This window comes from Podarcis melisellensis, assembly GCF_964234715.1.
Source record: "Podarcis melisellensis genome assembly, chromosome: 6".
NCBI lineage: Eukaryota > Metazoa > Chordata > Lepidosauria > Squamata > Lacertidae > Podarcis > Podarcis melisellensis.
The window spans coordinates 29775136-29796054 of record NC_138538.1 but is presented as its reverse complement, the minus strand read 5'-3'; the positions used below and the strand labels follow the sequence as shown (position 1 = coordinate 29796054).

The 20919-nt window shown below is 45.7% G+C and overlaps 1 protein-coding gene across 2 annotated transcripts in view; it reads left to right on the top strand.

The window, feature by feature from the left end:
• MYH7B (myosin heavy chain 7B) overlaps positions 1-20222 on the top strand; it is a 52956-nt gene extending 32734 nt beyond the window's left edge. For both annotated transcript variants that reach the window (XM_081916587.1, XM_081916588.1), the window contains 21 exons: positions 949-1085; positions 1858-2113; positions 3419-3661; positions 4088-4264; positions 5048-5193; positions 6127-6217; positions 6581-6970; positions 7657-7783; positions 8968-9086; positions 9960-10156; positions 10819-11168; positions 12070-12194; positions 13353-13468; positions 13674-13866; positions 14573-14776; positions 15609-15734; positions 17100-17270; positions 18203-18307; positions 18656-18751; positions 19358-19495; positions 20099-20222. In XM_081916587.1, the coding sequence (XP_081772713.1) occupies positions 949-1085; positions 1858-2113; positions 3419-3661; positions 4088-4264; positions 5048-5193; positions 6127-6217; positions 6581-6970; positions 7657-7783; positions 8968-9086; positions 9960-10156; positions 10819-11168; positions 12070-12194; positions 13353-13468; positions 13674-13866; positions 14573-14776; positions 15609-15734; positions 17100-17270; positions 18203-18307; positions 18656-18751; positions 19358-19495; positions 20099-20110 (3519 nt within the window). In that variant the 3' untranslated portion in view covers positions 20111-20222. The remainder of the gene's footprint in view (positions 1-948; positions 1086-1857; positions 2114-3418; positions 3662-4087; positions 4265-5047; positions 5194-6126; positions 6218-6580; positions 6971-7656; positions 7784-8967; positions 9087-9959; positions 10157-10818; positions 11169-12069; positions 12195-13352; positions 13469-13673; positions 13867-14572; positions 14777-15608; positions 15735-17099; positions 17271-18202; positions 18308-18655; positions 18752-19357; positions 19496-20098) is intronic.
• Positions 20223-20919: the final 697 nt, after the last annotated feature.

The window sequence follows — 20919 nt, the reverse complement described above, 5'->3', positions numbered from 1 at the left end:
CATATTGTTTTGCTAAGGACATCTGATTTACTAGCGTACTTTCCTGCTTGTTCAGTGCTTACTTTCTGTAGCATCAACCTATAGAAGCTTTTATGACTTTTATGAATAAAGCTACTTAATAAAGCCACACTTCTTGAACCCAGTCTGAAATCAGTGGAGTAAATGTTTTCTATCATTTAGCAACACATATGCTTACAACTACTGGTAAACTAAGAGTTAATGTACCAATGCATATTCTTACAACTTCCAGTATACTATGAGTTAATGTGGTAGTTATACTTCCTGCTTAGATAGCCTAATAGAATTATTTTAGGATCTGCATGTAAGTGGTATTGCAGGACAAGGCATCGGACTCCCCATACCCCAACCCATATAAATAAGAGACCAATAAGACTGGGTTTTGGGGTAAAAACAGGCCACAACTTTATTGAATACAGATGAAAGAGGTTTAGCTTGGGCATGGGGCAATCTAAATACTTCTGGCCCACCCATCGGAAGGGATGCGTGGTCAATCCAGGCGAGGGTTCCTAAGTCTTATATCAAATAGGGTGACTACCGCCATCTGGGGGAGTGCCTTCGACCCTGGCCCCCCTAGGTATGCAGACATGGCCACTCCCCCCAGATCCCTTTAACAGGATACCCCAGCGTTTGGAGGGGCAGGCGGAGACTACAACCTCCCCTCCATCCAAAACAAAGGATTGTCCCAATGCCCAACCAGTTGTGACAAATTGCTATGAGGTAGGCAAAACCACCGGGTAAGAGCCAATTATCCCAGTGGGCAATGCCGCCGCACCAAGAGAGGTGAGTGGACTTGTGTGATTTGATATATTAAATATACGACACCTTTTCCGTATTCTATAATTTGGGGGCAAGGAATTGGCACAAGGAGAATGTCCTTCAGAGGATATGTCTCCTCTGTTCCAACTTTCCCTGTTTCCCTGTTTGCAGGTGTTTTTCAAAGCAGGCTTGCTGGGTCTCCTGGAGGAGATGCGAGATCAACGGCTGGCCAAGATTATCACCCTCCTGCAGGCCAGGATGCGTGGACGGCTGATGCGCATTGAGTATGGGTGGATCATTGGCAGAAGGTATAGCAACACGCAAGCCTGGCCACAGCAACTCCTTGCATGTCGTCTGCTGGAATATTCTCAAACTTTTCACTTTCAGACCACTTTGGGCCAGTGGGAATGTTTGGAATTATTTTGAGAAAGCACTGTGGATGGCAGCCACTAAATGGCTGCTATGGGGGTATGGCATAACACAAAATGGCTGCCATGCCCTCAAAGAGCAGAAAAAGACAGGATTTCAGAATGGTGCTGGCACACCTCATCAATGCTCCATCAATGCAGCACATATATCAGCCACTGCTACATTCACTCACAGAGACAACCACTTTGTGCCTATCTTCTGTTCAAAACAGATGGGAGGGTTACATTATAAAATATTACAGTCCAAAGATATTAACATTTAGGTATATGAAGTATTTCCTTGAACACGTTCTTCTCTGTTTTCTTTAAAATATCAGCATTTGTTTGCTTGGGCATGGCCAATAAACCCTTCATACGTTTGTTTCTGATTTTGGCCCCCACTCCGTCTCTTCCCCCCTCCGCTCGCTATGTTAATACAGTGATTTTTAAGTTTCAGAAAAGATCTGATTTTCAGCAAAGACCTGCACACAAGCTGATAGTGTATACCTAGTATACTGAGTTCCTCTGTGCATCTCTTCCTCCAGGAATCTGTAGCTTATTGCTCATAGTTTGAGGAGGGAGCAATAATCGGCCGCCTCTATAATGGGCAGTGATCAGGCACTAATAGTTTCCACCAAATCACATCGCAACATGTGTTACTTATTCCCCACAGGGACGCACTCTACACCATTCAGTGGAACATCCGTGCTTTTAATGCAGTCAAGAATTGGTCCTGGATGAAGCTTTTCTTCAAGATCAAACCTCTCCTCAAGTCAGCTCAGACTGAGAAGGAAATGGCCACCCTCAAAGAGGAGTTCCAGAAGCTGAAGGAAGCTCTGGAGAAGTCGGAGGCTAAACGCAAGGAGCTGGAAGAGAAGCAAGTCAGCATCATCCAGGAGAAGAATGATCTGTCACTGCAGCTTCAAGCAGTGAGTACCTAATCTGTTCAGCTGAGCTTTCCAAATGAAGGGTAGGCATTGTTGTATGTAGTTTAGGAAGCTGACAGTGAATCTGGCCTTGACATTTTCCTTTCGTACATTTCTGTAAGTCACAGGTGAGCAACCTGCAGGTCACATTTGGCCTTCCTCCATGTGGCCCCCTGACTATTATATACTAAGAAGGTAAAAGATGAATACTGAAGTCTACAGAGGCAATATGCACAGAGACAAGGCACTGAAGTCTTGCTGATGGAAACGTGGCACTGGCATACTGTAAGAATTTAGCCTGGTTTGGATGGGGGAATAGTCCCCTTGAAGAATCAGGTATGGCCAGGGGTCTGCAACCCGCGGCTCCGGAGCCGCATGTGGCTCTTTTACAACTTTGCCGCGGCTCCGGGCTAGCGAGGGGAGGAGGCACATTGTGCGCCCCGACACTCCCCACTGTGGCGGGCGCTGTACTGGCTGTGACGTCGCATGGGGGCGGTGCGTGCATTAGTCACGCACCGTCCCGACGTCACCTTCCTGCCCGCCCGCTACATTGTAAGGGGCATGTACACTGGTCACTGCATTGAAAGGGGGCATGTACGCTGGTCACTGTTTTGAAGGGGAGTGAAGAACACACACACACAAAAAGGTAACTTGTTAATTTAACGTTTATTTCTCTGAGGAGTAATTCTGAGGGGTCAAACAAAGAAATAATAAAAAAGTGACAAAAAAGTTATTTTTATAATGACGAGTTTTGCGGCTCCCATTTTTTTTTTGCTCGGAAACGGGTCCAAATGGCTCTTTTTGTCTTAAAGGTTGCAGACCCCTGGGTATGGCATTTGGGGTATGCCTTGCATTTTCCATTGGTGGCCATAAGTGCCCGTGCCTGGCTTAGATAGTCAACTTTGCCTAACCAGTCTTGGAATTCTTTTGCAGATGCCTTCTAGTTTCTGAGCCTTCATCAAGTTTTCCCTTTTTAGCATGCAACCATGAGAACTAGAAACTTGTGGTGTGTCGGGGGCTTTTAAAATGAAAAATAAGATACTTGAGATGTTTGATTCTGTGCCCCGTTACATGGTTCTATACATGTGATAGAACTGTGGATCTGACAAATTTCAACAAATTGATGGGTTCAGTGTTTCTCTTAGCTGGAGAATTGAAGGCAGTCAAAGTGAGACTCTTATTGTAGACAGTTGACAAAACAGCACCTTAACCACCATGCACATTTCATATATCTGTACACTTGAGAATGGAGCAGCAGCATCTCCCAGTGTGGTAAAGTGCTCCCTCCTCTTGGATATTCTTCAATAGGAGCAGGACAACTTGGCTGATGCAGAGGAGCGCTGTGACCTCTTGATCAAGACCAAGATTCAGCTGGAAGCCAAGGTGAAGGAACTGATGGAGCGCCTGGAGGACGAGGAGGAGATGAACTCAGACCTGACCTCTAAGAAGCGAAAGCTGGAGGATGAATGTGCTGAACTGAAGAAAGACATTGATGACTTGGAGATCACCCTGGCCAAGGTGGAGAAGGAGAAGCATGCCACAGAAAACAAGGTGAGCACCATTAGGATACAAATAAAAAAACAGGTAATGGAAGCACAAAAAGAATAAAGAAAAACAGGTAGAGTACAAAATCAGCACAAACTACTGCTGGTTTTGTGACATCTGAAAGTGCCACTAGTTTAACAGAGGATTCGTGTTGTGTGATTTCAAAACAGCACACAAAGAAAAAAAAAAGTTGTCTTTCCTTTTAGCAGAAATAACACATTTGGTTTATTGGGGCAGTGGCATAAAGGGTGGGGTGAAAGCATGAATTTACACCACTTTTCTTTTGTAGTTGATAGGTATTTAAAAATTACCATCTTCTGTGATGAATGTTGTTATGCTTCACCAAAGGCCTGCCGAGTTTTACATTTGTGCATCCTTTCACTCTTCCATATTATTCATATAACCCTCTAAGCTTTTGTCACACCATCGTAGGTGAAAAACCTGATTGAAGAAATGGCTGCTTTGGATGAGGTCATTGCTAAGCTGACCAAGGAGAAAAAGGCATTGCAGGAGGCCCACCAGCAAGCTCTGGATGACCTTCAGGCTGAGGAGGACAAAGTCAACACTCTGACCAAGGCTAAAGTCAAGCTGGAGCAACAAGTGGATGACGTGAGTCAAGGCACATGAAAATTGTCTGTGGTGGTATAATAACTGAGGCTTCCAGGAGAGAGGACCTGCAAAACCCATTTTGTCCAGAGGTTTGGCTAAAAGCTCACTAGATTGTGCAACCATAAATGCTTTGCTGGAAAATTGTCAGTCTCAGAAACCTTAACAATATCTACTTGTCCAGTTCTTTGAAATGCCTGCCCAGGAATATCTGCCTTTCAAATATTCCAGTCCAGAACTGGCCCTACCACTAGGGAGAGTGTATCAACAAATGCTTGTGGTGAGGGACAGCTTCCTCCTCTATTAGAGGACAGACCTGTGTGTTAACCCCCTTAAACTAGCCTGCTGCCCTCAGGTTCCTTGGAGGACACTGTGCCACTAACATTGCCTGTGTTGAAGTGAGATTCAACTGCTGGTCTAGTCACCTTCTGTGTGTAGAAGGAGTGGGGTGGGGGTACCATCTTGCCTTTAGCCTCAGACAGCAAAATGTGCTTTTTGGGGTAGATGCTTCTGTAATGTTTCCAGCTGGCTGAGCTTCTTATCCAATGTTGGGGGACCTGTGGCCCACCAGAGAGTGTTGGACTACAACTGCCACCATCCCTGTCCATTGGCAGTGCTAGCTGGGGTTGTTGGGAGTTGGAGTCCAGCAACATTTGGAAGGACATGGGTTCTCTATCTCTGACATCACTGCACGGAGGCACCATTTTGGGAGAAAGGGTAAATCAGGCGAGCAAAGCATGTTCTGTGACTTTCTCATTTTCCTTCACTATTCTTTGTGCTCTCCAGCTGGAAAGTGCTTTAGAACAAGAGAAGAAGATACGGATGGACCTGGAAAGAGCAAAACGCAAGCTGGAAGGCGATTTGAAGCTCACTCAGGAATCTGTGATGGATCTGGAGAATGATAAGCAGCAGCTGGAAGAGAAACTCAAGAAGTGAGCATGCAATTGGTGGAAATACCACCCAATCAAACCAAACTGGGTTAAGCAGGCTGCTTGATATCAGCCTAACAACAGATGTGAGATAATAGCTCACAACAGATGCTGAATTGTTTCTGCACTGGAATTTTGGAACAATAATTACAGGTTGAAAAGAGTTCTCTATTTTCACACAATATCGAAAGGCAAATTTGAGTAGGAGTCTCTGCTGTATGAAGGATTGTTGAAGATGCAAGTGAAAATAGAAATGGTGGGCTTTGTGTCTGATTTGTGTCTGTGGGACTTAAGCACAAGTACCTAGGATTTATCCCTCCTGCTTTTCCTCATGTCCTCATGGAAACTTCAGTTACCGGAGTGAGAATCAGAGAAAGGGCATGAGCTGCACAGTGCAACCCACTAAGATGCTTATTATGGCTTTAGATCATTGCCCTCAATGAAGAAAAGCAGGGGCAGCTGGTGAATCTGCCTTCATCTGTGCCCCAGCTCTCAACTCAAGTGAATTGCTACATGGTTCAAAGAATTAAGCTGCTTTGTAGGCTTATTCATATGTTGCACAAGTACAAGCTGTCTCTCCACATGATCAAGTGTTTGTGTCAAAGAGTATACACTTGTTGATTTGTGAGGCTGAACTAATTCTGTACACAGGCTCAACACTTGTTGAACTTGTGAATAACTGTGCAAGTGTGCAGCTCAACTATTGTTACACAGGTACACAGATTGCGTACTCCTTGTGTGTAATATGTGAACATCCCTTTATATGATATTTTCAGCAAGATGGTCTTATCCCACAATGCAAAAAACATGATTTTTAAAAAACCATTTACATTTTCAAACCACCAATGTAGAAACAACCCTCCCTCAGTCTCCTAGCAGTGACAATTGCTTCTCAGTCCCGATATAAACACAGCTTGTTCTTACTTTCTTTCATAGGAAAGACTTTGAAATGAACCAGTTAAATTCAAGAATTGAAGATGAGCAAGTCCTTGCAATTCAGCTGCAGAAGAAAATTAAAGAGCTCCAGGTAAACCAAGAGGAAGTGTTGGATGTTAACAGGCACAAAAAAGGAAGGGAAATAAAAAAATTTTTTACAGCTGCAGGGCTGGGTTTGAACATTTGGGGGGTAAGTGGGGAGCAAGCCCCCCATTTATTCCAAAAGTCAAAAGGGGCAAACATTTGGTCTGGCCCTTGAGGAATTTCCTGTATTCCACTGCAATGTAGATGCTCTTGGACACTTGGTACCACAATGTTCCACGTGTTCTACCTGGAAGCCCAGGTAGAAGCGTTATGAGCCACTCGACCCTGATCAGAGTCATTGGGTTCTCCTCCCCCTTTCATTCTGGGCAGAGTTACCTGGTGGTTTCTGCCATATTTTGTCTACTTGCAGGCCCGCATTGAGGAGCTAGAAGAGGAGCTTGAGGCCGAGCGAGCTGCCAGGGCCAAGGTGGAGAAGCAGCGGGCAGAGGTGGCGCATGAGCTGGAGGAGCTGAGCGAGCGGCTAGAGGAGGCAGGTGGTGCCACAGCTTGCCAGATAGAGCTGAACAAGAAGCGTGAAGCGGAGTTCTTGAAGCTGCGCAGGGACCTGGAGGAGGCCACGTTGCAGCACGAGTCAACCGCTGCCGCCCTGCGCAAAAAGCACGCAGATTCTGTGGCGGAACTGGGGGAGCAGATTGACAACCTGCAGCGCGTGAAGCAGAAGCTGGAGAAGGAGAAGAGCGAGTTGAAGATGGAGGTGGATGATCTGTCATCCAACATTGACTACCTCACCAAGAACAAGGTGAATGCCATTTGCTGATGCTTCCTTGTGCACTAATGTGTTGAAAGGAGGAGAAGATGTTGTAAGCAGAGGTAGAGCTTTTCGTGCATGAATGTGAATGGGCTAGTTTAGTGCTGCAACTCTAAGCCAGAAGGTGGCTTGAGGGAGGAAGGAATCACATACAGCAGTAATTTGGTCCTGAGGCAGAAGTCAGCATCTCAAGAAGCTTGATTTTTCATTTTCCTCCTGACTTCAAAAAATCACCATAAGCCCGATGAATCAGCTAAGGTGTGTTTTAGCTTAGAAGTCCATTACAGTGATTGGTTGTTCAGATGGAGTGGATCAGGTGCACTTTTTCAGCATTTCAGTTCCCTTTCTCTGGATCTGAAGCATTCCTCAACTTGACAGGTCCCCTGCTGGTTTGCTCAGTAGACAAGGACCAGCACTGCCGTGCAAGTTACACCATTGACTTTCTGACTGGTCAGGGTGGGAAGAAGGTAGCTGCCTTTTTTTAGGAAGCACCGTGTATACTGTGCATGATGGGGACAGTCATCTACAAGTAAGTGCCAAGTCTGGTGCAGGGAGCAGACCATGAGGGCACTGGAGCTCTTCACTGGCCATGATCCAGCCCTAGGTTCTGCCTCAAGCCAGTTGTTTAATGCATTGACAATTCAGACATCTAGACAAAGTTTTCTTCCCTGTTGCAGGCAAATGCTGAAAAGCTCTGCCGAACATATGAGGATCAGCTGAGCGAAACCAAATCAAAGCTGGATGAACTCCAGCGTCAGCTAGCCGAAGTCAGCACCCAGCGTGGGAGACTGCAGACTGAAAATGGTATGTTTTGCTTTCAAAGTCGCTCCCTCTGTTAGATACTTGGCTTGATTGCTTGCATGTTGGATCTCCCCAGAAAGAGAGCAGTCTGGATAAGCAGTCTGGATAAGCCTTGATGATGCAAGATATTCTTATGTCTGATAAATTGCCTACAAAGAGCTGCAGAATATCCATGCTGGACAATTGGCCTTGGGGATCTTGGCATGTTGAGTTTGAACTTGAGGCATAAAGGTTTTGATTCTAGCTTGGCCATGAGGAGGCTAATTGAATGTCCCTGGAAAAGTCACTGTCTGTCTACATACTCCACAGTGTTGCTCCAGGCTTGAGGGGTCCCTGGGTAAAATGCCCTCTCATGGGCTACTCTCCCCTGTTAGTGGCTTGGTGGATTTATCTAGTGACTGATGCTACGTCAGGGGCATTGTGGGACATTACAATGTTGGCTAGATGCAGTTGCCTGGCCCTGCTTTTGGTGCTGAGCCAGAAACTAATCGAATAAGAACATGGCAGGCATCATTAGAAGGCCCTGCCTGGTACTGAGGCCCTGGCAATTGCCCAAGGATGCCACTCCTGTAATGATAAATAATTGAGATTAGAATTATCAACCATTTTGGAGCTTTATGAAGTTCATGCCAATTGGTAGCAATTATGCTATGCATGCTTCAGAAAATACAGAGCTAATTACATTCATTGGGTTCGGCTTTCTAACAAGTTAGATTTTAGAGCCACCAAGAGAAAGCACTGAATCCATTTTGATTGACATGGCTACAGTCTTTTGAGGTGAACATTAGACTGAGATCCCATAACATCTATCCTATGGGGATTAGGGTAGATTCATAAAATCTGATGAGCTAATGAGTCCCATCAGTAGAAGCCTGCACAAGGACTTTCACTTGTGCACTGGGGCTTTCCTTCCCCTTCACCCCCACCCCCAAAAAAAACAGCTCAAGAGAGTCAGGAAAACTGCTAGAACAGCATGCAAAGAAGGGGAAGGGGATTGTTCCATCTGACAAACTGAATACCACCCAATGTCTGCATCCTGCCCATGCTGACAACCTTCAAATGAGTTGTGTTCAGTGTTGGATCAGTCCTGAAAACTGCAGTGTGGCTATTTTGGATTTCAAAGGACTGGAAAATGATGTGTTCTCTAATGAAATGTCAATGGGATATCTGGCTTTTTACAAAATTAGGAGAACTTAGCCGGCTTCTTGAAGAGAAGGAGTCCTTTATAAACCAGCTGAGTCGCGGCAAGACTTCCTTTACGCAAACCATTGATGAACTCAAGAGACAGCTAGAAGAAGAGACTAAGGTGACCATTTATACATCTGGGGTTACACCTGCAGTCAAGAGCTGGTAACAGGGAACAAGGACTCAATTTGTACTGTGGGGAGGCTCACTTGGGCCCTGAAACTATTTTTCAATACCCAGATCATATCCTGGAATATATCAAATAATAGTAAGGAGAAATGCCTCTGAGTATGTGCGGGGTGCTTTTCTATACCACTGAATAACCACAGTCTGCATATTTTTAGGATTCAGGAACAGGACTTTCATGGGCATGTTTGAGATCCATCCCCATCTTTTTGGCTATAATGCTATAAAGGGAACCCTTTAATGTAGATAATATTGCATTTCCATGGGAAGAGTGAATAAGACAGTAAATTATACTCCCATAGCTGCAGCAATATTTTCAGTATGTTAACAAATGCCTCTGATGGGAAAGATGTTTTTCGAAAGGGAGACAACAGTAGCCTTGATTCTTCTACATTCCATAAGGACTGCAAATAAGAAAAGCCATGGCTTCTGGTTCAGCCAGGACAGGGCAGGTGTGGTGATTATGTTGGGCGATTGGCATGGCCAGTCAGTGGACTGTTTTCCTTGTTGTCTCATCCACCTTGAGCTCTCAAGAGTATCTGCTCCAATGATTGTCACAGGCCCCTTGGTGAGTGTCCATAAAGAGCCCAGCTCCTCCTACCCTGCATACTGTGTATATTTTTTGCATAGAAGACAACCATCTTCACAAACAGTTGCTCCTAACCTATTCATGAATAATCTGTCAGAATGTATTGAACCTCAGCCTTCATTTGACACACTGGGGAGTTAGAACTATCTACTCCTTGATAAATGGACACATGCAAGGGAGAGAGGCCTTGTTTCCATTTTAATGTTTCCAACCTTCCAGTCCAAGAACGCTCTGGCTCACGCTTTGCAAGCTTCCCGCCACGATTGTGACCTTCTGCGGGAGCAGTATGAGGAGGAAGTGGAAGCCAAGGGAGACCTCCAGCGGTCCCTGTCAAAGGCCAATGCAGAAGTGGCCCAGTGGAGGACCAAATACGAGACAGACGCCATCCAGAGGACAGAAGAGTTAGAGGAAGCCAAGTAAGTCCTAGACTTACTTCATGCGAAATAAATTTTGTGCTGTCCCAATTCTGTGCAGAAATGAAGCAGCTTTGGCATTACAGTATTGCCCAAAGGCACCTTTGCAATTAAGTGCAACAGGTAGGATGGCCATGTGTCCAACTTCATAGAGCACAGTTCTCTGTTTGGAGGTGTTCTGTATCTGAAAGGCTGGCTGGTCAAGTTTTTTAAAAAGTGTAAGAAGGGAGAAGTACCACCTTGAAGTTGCCCATTGCCAGTTGGCACCTAGAAAGAAGACAGCAGGTCACCTGATCAGTCTTTCCCTTTATGGTGAAAGGCAATTTATTCTATATAAATTGCAGTAATTCTTTCTAAATTTGCATCTATACATATAAATTATGCAAATTTGACGGTGTGCAAATGGCCACCCAATAGCAGGAGGCAGGAAAAGTCCATGTTAGGGATATATTGCAGGAAGCGAGAGGAAGCATGCCATAATGATCTCCAGCTGCCTCCTCATGTTTCACTTCCCAGTTTGTTGCTTCTGTCTCCCTTGAAGATCCTTCTCAACAGAAAGGTGGAAAGCACTGCACCAGGTGGATGAGATCCATGCTACTTCTAGAGCTCCATCTCCGGCTTGTGTAGGAGCAGCTATTTCCCTAGCTAACCATGATAATTTGCAGGAAGAAGCTGGCCATCCGGCTGCAGGAGGCAGAGGAAGCTGTGGAAGCAGCCCATGCCAAGTGCTCCTCTCTGGAGAAGACCAAGCACCGTCTGCAGACAGAGATCGAGGACCTTTCGATCGACCTGGAGAGAGCAAACTCGGCCGCTGCCGCTTTGGACAAGAAGCAGCGCAATTTCGACAGGATCATTGCTGAGTGGAAGCAGAAGTACGAGGAGACGCAGTCAGAGCTGGAGTCCTCCCAGAAGGAGTCTCGCAGCCTCAGCACAGAGCTCTTCAAGCTCAAGAATGCCTATGAGGAGTCCTTGGAAAATTTAGAGACTCTCAAACGCGAAAACAAGAACCTACAAGGTATCGTTAGGGTTGTGGGTAATCCAAGAGGGTACTTTGTAATCCAAGGAGCTGTTACTGGGCAGGCACAGGTGTTGTTTATTCTTTTTCTTCTGTAAAGGTAGTTTCTATCTAGCCCTTACGATGGGAAGAGAATGCTTGAAAGTGTGGGAGTAATGGCCTGGGGGTGGAAGCAGGGTAGAGAATCCGAGAAGGATCACCAGTGTTCAGGGAATGATTTCGCCCTTTTCCTCATTAACAGAAAGAAAATAATGATTCTGTTGATGTGACCCACATAAGGTCAAAGCATGCCCTCCTTGTGGGTCTCTATCCTTCCACTTAAGACCAGTAGCCTAATGAATGTGTAGGCTCATCTGTGGACCAATTTGCAAGGCTGGTTTTGGGCACCTTGGGCGAAGGGTGGTGCTGGTGGGTTGATAGCCTCTTGTATTTGTGTGTGGCCCAAGTACGTAAGCCAGCCTTCACCAGTCTTGTGTTCTCCAGGTGTTAGCTGGGGCCGATGGGCATTTTAGACCAAAACATCTGGAGAGCACCAGATTGGCGAAGGATGGAATAAGCCATAATCATGCGGCGAGCTCAGCAAAGGTCCAGAGCTTTAAGTTAGGCATTCTGTCCTGTCTTGTATTCCATTCTGGGTTTGATTTTGGTTGTCCTTTTCCCCAGTCACTTGGAGATAGACGGTGGAATTCAACCAAGTCCTACTTAAAGTGGACCTATTGAAATGAATGAACCTTAGTCATGTCAATTCACTCCAGTGGGTCTACTCTGAGAAGAACAGGCATTGAATTCCACCCAGGAATTTTGAATGAGTGGAGTATATGAATACCAGCTACGTGTTATTATTATTATTAAAAACAACTACAGCTACATGCAGGCCTATAATTCCTGTCTTCCTTACCAGAGGAGATCACTGACTTGACTGATCAGATTGGCATGAGTGGCAAAACCATCCATGAGCTGGAGAAGTTGAAGAAAGGTCTGGAGAGTGAGAAAAATGAAATCCAGGCTGCCCTGGAGGAGGCTGAGGTGAGCCCCCAGCTTGTGAGCAGAGGGAGAGCTTCACCTTGTGGCCGTGCACAATGTCAGGCCACATTATGTGAAATCCAAGCCATATCCCAACTGAACTGGGGGCTACAGCAATGCCCTTCAACCTTGAGTCCCAGAAGTTGTTGGGCTCCTGCTGCCATCATTCCTGAGTGTGGGCTGTGCTAGCAGCAGCTGATGGGGACTGGAATCCACCAACGTCTGGAGGGCCACAGATTCCCCATCCCTGCTCTAGCTCATGGTGCTGCTCCTCATTTTGGATTTTGACCAGAAAGCTTTGCCACATGGGAGTTGTAATCCATCATCTAGGACCCAAGGGACACTGGGCCACAAAGATTTGGGGCAGTGAAAGGAGTGCCTTGCTTAATTTGAGGAATATGTCAGTGTGTTTGTGCATGTTCCTATGGGAAAATACAAATGTAGGAAGTATTGCCCAAGTGCTACAGTGTTCATGAAGGATCCTGTTAGGTAGAGCCACATAGATGTTAGAACTGTGGCATTTAGAAACCGTATCCTCTTAACATGCAGGCCTCTGACAAGTCGTCTTCCTCTTTCCCCCATTTGCCTCTCATCCATCTTTTTTTTTTTCTGGCCTTGTCTTGGTGTTGAATCCTAGCAGGTGCAACAACTAAAGGCATAGAAGTTGACCATTTACCTGGCTCCATGGTGGCATCTAGTGGTCAGAAAAGTACACTTCTGGCCTTTGCCGACATGGTGCCAGGTTTCTTTTATTTTATTTATTATTAAATCTCTACCTCAGCCCTCCTAGAGAAGCCCAAGGTGGCAAACACCAAAATATTAAAATACTAACACGATTAAATTAAAAACACAACATTTAAGAACAATCTCATAGCCCCACAGCTAATAAGGTTCAAGGTTCCTAGAAACAACTAATGTTATCTTACAGCAACCAAACACCTGGGTAAACAGGAGTGTTTTAAATTCATTATAACAGTTGTTAATGAGGGAGAGAGTGTTGGCAAAGGCTGCCCTAGTTGCTCACAAATATTAGATATCCTAATGAGCTTCAGGCTATTCAGCACCCCTGATGCCTTTTCAAAAATAAGCTGAAGCAGACTGAGGGGACCGGGACTCTGGTGAGCCTTTTCACGAAGTACTTATCTTTCCTTCTGCTCCTAGGGAGCCCTGGAGCATGAGGAGAGCAAGACTCTGCGCATCCAGCTGGAGTTGTCTCAGATCAAGGCTGATGTTGATAGGAAACTGGCAGAGAAGGATGAAGAATTTGAGAACCTCAGGTAGGAACAGAACATACTGTGGCAGGCTGTTCTGTGAAACTAGTTTTTATAGGTTTGGCCTTCTGAAGCCTTCATAACCAACACAGAGCAAATCTACACAGAGAGCCATCGCTGAGAAAACAAAAACTGTGACGAAGGTTCACCGGTACTGCATTTGTGGGTATAAAGTGCCTTTTTTCTTAAGCATCTTTCTTCACTTTCCCAGGCGCAACCACCAGAGAGCCATGGACTCCATGCAGGCTTCACTGGATGCAGAAGCCAAAGCCAGAAATGAGGCCATCAGGCTGCGCAAGAAGATGGAGGGAGACCTGAATGAGATGGAGATACAGCTGAGCCACGCAAACCGCCAGGCCGCCGAGTCTCAGAAACTGGTGCGGCAGCTCCAAGCCCAAATGAAGGTCAGCCATGTCAGAAACATGTCCTCACTGAGCCTCCTGGAGCTCTCCTGTATTTCTGCCTCTCTCCATGGCTGCTCCACAGATACCACCTTTCCCCCCTGGTATCACATTCCCCCAAGCCCAGCTCTACCATTAGGCCCCTCAGGTGGCGGTTGTCGATGGACAGCATTTCCTTGAAGGACAGAGTCGTGTCTGCCATGCTGCCTGTCCTGTGTCCTCTTAACTAGCCTGTTATCCTCAAGTGCCATGGAAGATGCTACTCCATTACCAATATTAGAGTAAGATTAGACTGTGAGTCTAGTTGACTTCTGTATGTGGAACTGGGGGGTGCCATCTTGCCCTTTGCCTTAGGCAGGAAGTGTATTGGATTGGCCCTGCGGGGGGCAAATTGCTAATGGTAGGTGGGCCAAATCCAGAGGTAAATAGGGCCACAGTGCACAATCTCTCTCTCTCTCTCTGTGCTACACCCTTTCCCCCACATATTTCCACCTGCATGAAATTAGGCCAAAGTCCTCATGTGGTTGTTGGGCTACAGGTGCCCCACTGCTCTTTCCTTATAGACAGGCAACACCCAATCTTTGACAGGACAGAGTCTGGCCTGGTATCTGAAGACCCTTAAAGGTTCTCTGCAGACCCCAGGAGACTCCTAGCTCTTGCTTCTCTCTCATATTAATCAGACCCCTTTTTTTCTTGTTGTGCCTGACAGGACTTGCAGATAGAACTGGATGACACCTTGCGCCATAACGATGACCTGAAGGAGCAGGCTGCTGCCCTGGAGAGGCGCAACAACCTGATGCTGGCTGAGGTGGAGGAGCTGCGTGCAGCCCTGGAGCAAGCTGAGCGTGGAAGGAAGCTGGCTGAGCAGGAGCTGCTGGAGGCCACAGAAAGAGTCAATCTGCTGCACTCGCAGGTGAGGCAGAGGCTGAGTTCCCATGTGAGATACCAACTGCTGGACTCAGTGCTGAATCAATGGTTGAAGTGAACTGTTTCAAATCACAGATAGGTAGCCGTGTTGGTCTGCCATAGTCAAAACAAAAAAATTCCTTCCAGTAGCACCTTAAAGACCAACTAAGTTAGTTCTTGGTATGAGCTTTCGTGTGCATGCACATTTCTTCAGATACACAGATGTATCTGAAGATACACAGATGTATCTGAAGAAGTGTGCATGCACACGAAAGCTCATACCAAGAACTAACTTAGTTGGTCTTTAAGGTGCTACTGGAAGGAATTTTTTTGTTTCAAATCAGCCCTGAAAAAATGCAGGTTTCTTGATCTGCCTCTCCTTCTGGGGACAATTTCTCGCTTGGGCTCATGGGAAACTGTGTCCTATGAATAGCCCCATGTAGAAAGAAGAGGATATGGCTAGAAGACCCTGTATTTTCTTGTTTACATAGAAAGGGGGTGTTATCTCAAGGAATTGGGAAAGATAAACTTGATTTAGGTTTTTCTTTTAAGCCCAGGAAGAGATCTATTTCTTTGCGTTTTGTATTTACTCCATTTATATCCTCCTGTTTTTCCAACATGGAACTTAAAGTGAACCAATTTGCATGCAGACTCTTCCATGTTCAATCCCTGATATCTCCAGTTAAAAGGGTCAAAAGGAGCAGGCGTCAGGAAAGACTCTCTGCTTGCGAGTCTGGAGAGCTCAGACCAGACAACCCATGGTTAGATGGAGTATTTGTTAGCACCCTTTGTTCCTAATGTCATGGCGAGTTCATTTCCACAGTCCCTTTCTCTCCCAGAACACAGGTCTGATTAACCAAAAGAAGAAGATGGAGGCAGACATCTCCCAGTTGAGCACTGAGGTGGAGGAGGCAGTGCAGGAATGCCGGAATGCGGAAGAGAAGGCCAAGAAAGCCATCACGGATGTAAGAGATTGGAAGCCCTTGAGAGGGACTCTTGCACTGTTCCTGTTACAATAATGCTTGTTTAGTACAGTGGTACCTCAGGCTAAGTACTTAATTCGTTCCGGAGGTCCGTACTTAACCTGAAACTGTTCTTAACCTGAAGCACCACTTTAGCTAATGGGGCCTCCCGCTGCTGCCGCGCCACCACCGCACGATTTCTGTTCTCATCCTGAAGCAAAGTTCTTAACCTTGAAGCACTATTTCTGGGTTAGCGGCATCTGTAACCTGAAGCGTATGTAACCTGAAGCGTATGTAACCCGAGGTACCACTGTATATATTAAACCAGAAACACTCTTTGAACAGGCAAAAAACCCGAAAAAATCAAAAACAAAAAAACCCAGCCCAATTTCAAATGCTGTTTCTCTGAAAGTCAGATGTTGGCTTTTGGATATCAATCTAAATTGTGAAATGTGCATTTTAAAATGTCCAAATTTTGACAGCTGTCCACTTAATAAAACGTTTGCTTCAGCTCTTGTAGTTAGCCGGGGCTTTGACTCATTACACAAAATTACCTACAGAGCTGGCAGCTTCACTATCACATATTCACCAGAGCATCTCCATGCTCTCTAATGATGGGCTAGAGCTGGCAATGCCTCTGTGTTAATAGGTGGTTGCCTACAGCAACCCTTTTTGTAGGTGGCATTCTTGATGCTGCCACAGCACTTAGGAATCAGCAGCTGAAGTAGATGATGTGAGGAGGGCATGGCCTGGCCAGTGATAAAGTGTTGCTGAAGTAGCAGGACAAGAGAGGCAGGACATCTGGGGGTTAGAGAAGGCGAGTGATCTGCAGCACCTTTGGACAGGGATAGCCAAAGTGGTGTCCTCCAGGTCTTGTAGACTACAATTCCCATCATCCGTGACCAGGCTGGCTGGGGCTGATGGGAGTTTTAGCCCACAACATCTGGAGGGCACTCTATTACCTATCTTTCCTCTAGGAACTAATGGGCTGAGGCTTGGTAATTTTGGTAGAGGAGAGGAGATAAACCAGGGGGAACTCCCAGTTGGGGATATACAATGGCTGTTAACGTAAGTGAAGAACTTGATGGAGGAGGGATTTGCTATAAGGTTGATGATTGCAACATTCACTTAGTGGGTGAAACTTCTAAATTAGACCCAGTACCTGGTTGGTTGAATGGGTAGTGGAGTCTGAACAAAGCTATGGATAATACAGAGAGGTTCACTTTCACTTGTGTCTGGGTAGGCTTAAGCTGTGCTAGTATGTGTGCTGGACCATCTCACCCTGAATGTGTGCAAGAGAGGGTAGTTATATGCATCTGTTCCAGACCTCCAGATGCTACATGGACTCTTTGCCCTTTGTCATACCAGGCAGCCATGATGGCAGAGGAACTGAAGAAGGAGCAAGACACAAGTGCCCATTTGGAGCGGATGAAGAAGAATATGGAACAGACCATCAAGGACCTGCAGATGCGGCTGGATGAGGCTGAGCAGATTGCCCTGAAAGGAGGCAAGAAGCAAATCCAAAAACTGGAAGCCAGGGTGAGAACAAGGGGAATGTAACATTTTTTCTTGCAGCAGCCATCTATGATCCACAAGGCAAGGAGGAGGAGGGATTAATAGAAATCTGAATTCTGCCAACTCTGAAGCTACTGGATAGATCCTTCCAGCAACATCCTTTCCCGGTGCCACTCTTGGTGTTCTGACCAAATGCTGCGGAAGTGTTCCTTTGAGCCCAACCCAGAGCTGCTTATCCTAAATCCCTGATGCTCATACAAGCTTGAGCCCCACCACCTGCTATGCTAAGCATCCCAAGAATGCTTCATCATAACTTGGGCTGTACTCATGATGTACTTCTGCAGGGATAATTTGTCATTCCAATAATATGAGGATTCTAGCCCTCATGGTTCTAGGAAACAGCTTGGAAATGTGTTAACTTAGGAGGCTCCAACTCAACAATTTCCTGTTGCCTTCATTTTCCCTCTATTGCTTATGGGTAGGATTAAAAAAAATGCAAATACATTGCCAAATGCCCTTGCATGATTTGTTCTGGTCCCATTGTTTGAATTCCCTTGACACCAAATGAAATAGTGTTCACCAATATCCCTAAAAGATGCTAGGTTTTTATTTGAGAGAAGGTCCTAGTTGAGAGGGAATGACCAAGGATAGGCCTGGAGAATAGTGCAACTTGGCCTCTTCTCTTCCAGTTATATCCTGTCATAGGAAGACAAGATGCTCAGGGTACTCAGCCCAGAGTTGACAAAATCTCAGCCACAAGGTTCTTGCAGGAATCTAGAATGTGGGAGTATAGGCAAGTCCCCTCTAATGTCTTCCTAGTGTGACATACGAACATCCACATGAATTCCTACTGCCTTGCTGAGTGTGACAATTATATCCTTCATTCTAGGTCTCTTCTCTGAGTCAAATAAAGAGAGGTGTAAAGGAACCTAAGCCACCCTATTTGTTCTTTTCAGGTGCGTGAACTGGAGGGCGAATTGGATGTAGAACAGAAGAAGTATGCAGATACTCAGAAGGGTATTCGCAAGTATGAACGCAGGATCAAAGAACTGACCTATCAGGTACAAGCCTCAGCATCTTCACACCAATTTCTCAGCCCCTTGTTTTATTAGCAGTAGAGCTGCACCATAAGTAGGAGGCGGGGAGGGAACTTTAAAAGTCTGCCCCCATGTATTCTCCTTCCTCATCCCAACAATAATTAATGCATGGGGGCCTGAAAAATGTGGCATGTTCCAAGATATGGAGGCTCACATGCTACTGGATATATGTGGAGATCAAGGAGGGGCTGGATTAATCTAGGGAAAGTGAAGCTCCAAGGGAGCAGAAGGGGGAAATCTCTGTGCATAGTGTGGGAGAGAATCACTGACAGGAAGAGCTGAGCTATCCCATGTTTTGCCATTGCTTTTCAGACTGAAGAGGACAGGAAGAACCTGGCACGGATGCAGGAACTGATTGACAAACTGCAGAGCAAAGTCAAGAGTTACAAGCGCCAGTTTGAGGAGGCAGTAAGTGTGACTCTGCATGGACAGGGACTTATAGGCAGCAGAAAACGTGCTGTCTTTACTCACAGCTGCCTCTGGTCTTGTGGGAACCCTAGTGTCTACATTCCCCATGTGTTGCTGCAGTTAATTCAAAGCAAGAATCATATTCAAAAAGTGACACAACAGGAGCTCTGACACCTTAAAATGTCACTCTCATGTGCTTAGGGCAAATCAACCTTCAATGCCCCTGCACCTTATTGCTCTTATATATGAGGAACCTCTGGCCCAGGAGGGAAATGTGGCTCCCAGGCCTTAGTATCTGGCCCTTGGAACTCTCTGCAGGCCACACCCTTCACCAATCCTGCTCCAAGCCTTCCTCAAGTGTTTTGCATGGCTGGAAAGTAGCCTTTACCATCATTAGCATATGGCCTGTGGAAGGATGTCCATAAGGCAGTGCTACCCCCCTTGGGCTAAAGAAGACTCTGAAGGCACAAAGGTAAATTCATACTCACACCTGCCTGCAAACCTTTCCCCATGTGTCTAAGCAGACCATACTTGCCACAGGGGTATCTAATCACAGGGCCACTACCAGTTCTGCTGTCTACATCCATTCCTGTCTTCCCTTCTTAGGAGCAGCAAGCCAACTCCAACCTTGTGAAATACCGCAAGGTGCAGCACGAGCTGGATGATGCTGAAGAGCGGGCAGATATCGCAGAGACACAAGTGAACAAACTGCGGATTCGCACTAGGGAAGTTGTACCTCTGAAGGTAAAGGCTAAGCTACCACAAAGCTTGTGAGGATGGCTTACTGGAGGGGGATGCAAATCTTTTTGTTTTGAATGCTAGTGATAGAGAATAACTGAGCCAGCTAAATCTAGTGGTTTCTAGATAGCTTGGACCACACCCACCCACCACTAAGCCAGATGATAAGCCATGCCTTGTTTATCTGGTTTATTTTATTTTCCAGCTGCTCTTTCCTTATGCCTCTGTAGTTTGGAGAGCTTCTGGAAAGGGGTAGACAAACCAGCCAGCATTAAGCTACTGGGTTCACATATTACCAAGCCAGTTAAAACAAACCAGGATTCATAAGCCAACAAACAACCATGGCTTTGGATCATGGTTTATTAGCAGTAAACAATTCATAGTTGAGGTGCAGGGCAGGGTTCACACATAGTGCTAAGCTATGGTTTAATATTATTTGGAAGATGACCAAGCTCTACCACTCCAGGAAAGTAGGACAAGTCAGCACTCAAGAGCAGTGGCTGCATCCTTGGGTTGCAACTTGGAAGGAAAAGACTGAGGGAGCGGTTGGGACTCCGCGAAGTTCCTGCAAGCTACTCTGAAACATACTTTCTGTTTTTTTATTAACAGTATGAAGAATAAGAAGCTGCAGTGCAACATCCCTTCTCTCACCGTGTATGTCATTGTGTAGATGTAAATGGCTGCAACAGCCATCACTGTCTCTGTAGTGAATAAAACCTAGCATTCATGAGAAGGCTGTGACCTATTTATAATTGGGTGGACTATTGTTCTCACTATGACAATTCCTCTATTTAAAATGGAAATATGGCAGGAAGAACTTTCAAAGTCCTTTTCTAAGAATTCCATCAGTAGGCAACTTTCCCCATCTACTTAGTGGAGGATGGCCCGGTAGAGAATTGACTTCCAGTGGTGATAGAGGTGTTTTCTCAAGTACAGCAGGTAAGGAAACATGGTCAGATGTGATAACTTCAATCATGGAGTATTTATAGATCAAAGTTTTTTGGACACTCTAAGGTCTTTTGGAAAAACAACTCAAGAACCCACACAAAGGGGAAATGTATTGTTCTACCTGACAAAGAGCAACCTTCATTGTGAAGCCAATGTTTTTAATTCTTAGACATACGGCATCTAATGATAGTTATGCAACAGTAATAATACAGTTGACCCAGGGCTGCAAAGATACCGTGCTACATTATACAGCAGACATATCCCTACTGAAGGTGGTTAGGAGGCAGCCAAGTTCCCCTTAACTATCCCTTCTCAAAGCATATTCAGATTGCAAGCTTCCACATTAATGGTACTTGTTCCCAAAACATGCAGAATTATGCACAATCACACAAGTATGCCAACAGATCCTACACTAAAGGAGAATTGGCACCAACCATAAGGGTCCTTAAGACTTGCTGAAAAAGGGTGGTAATCACTTCCAG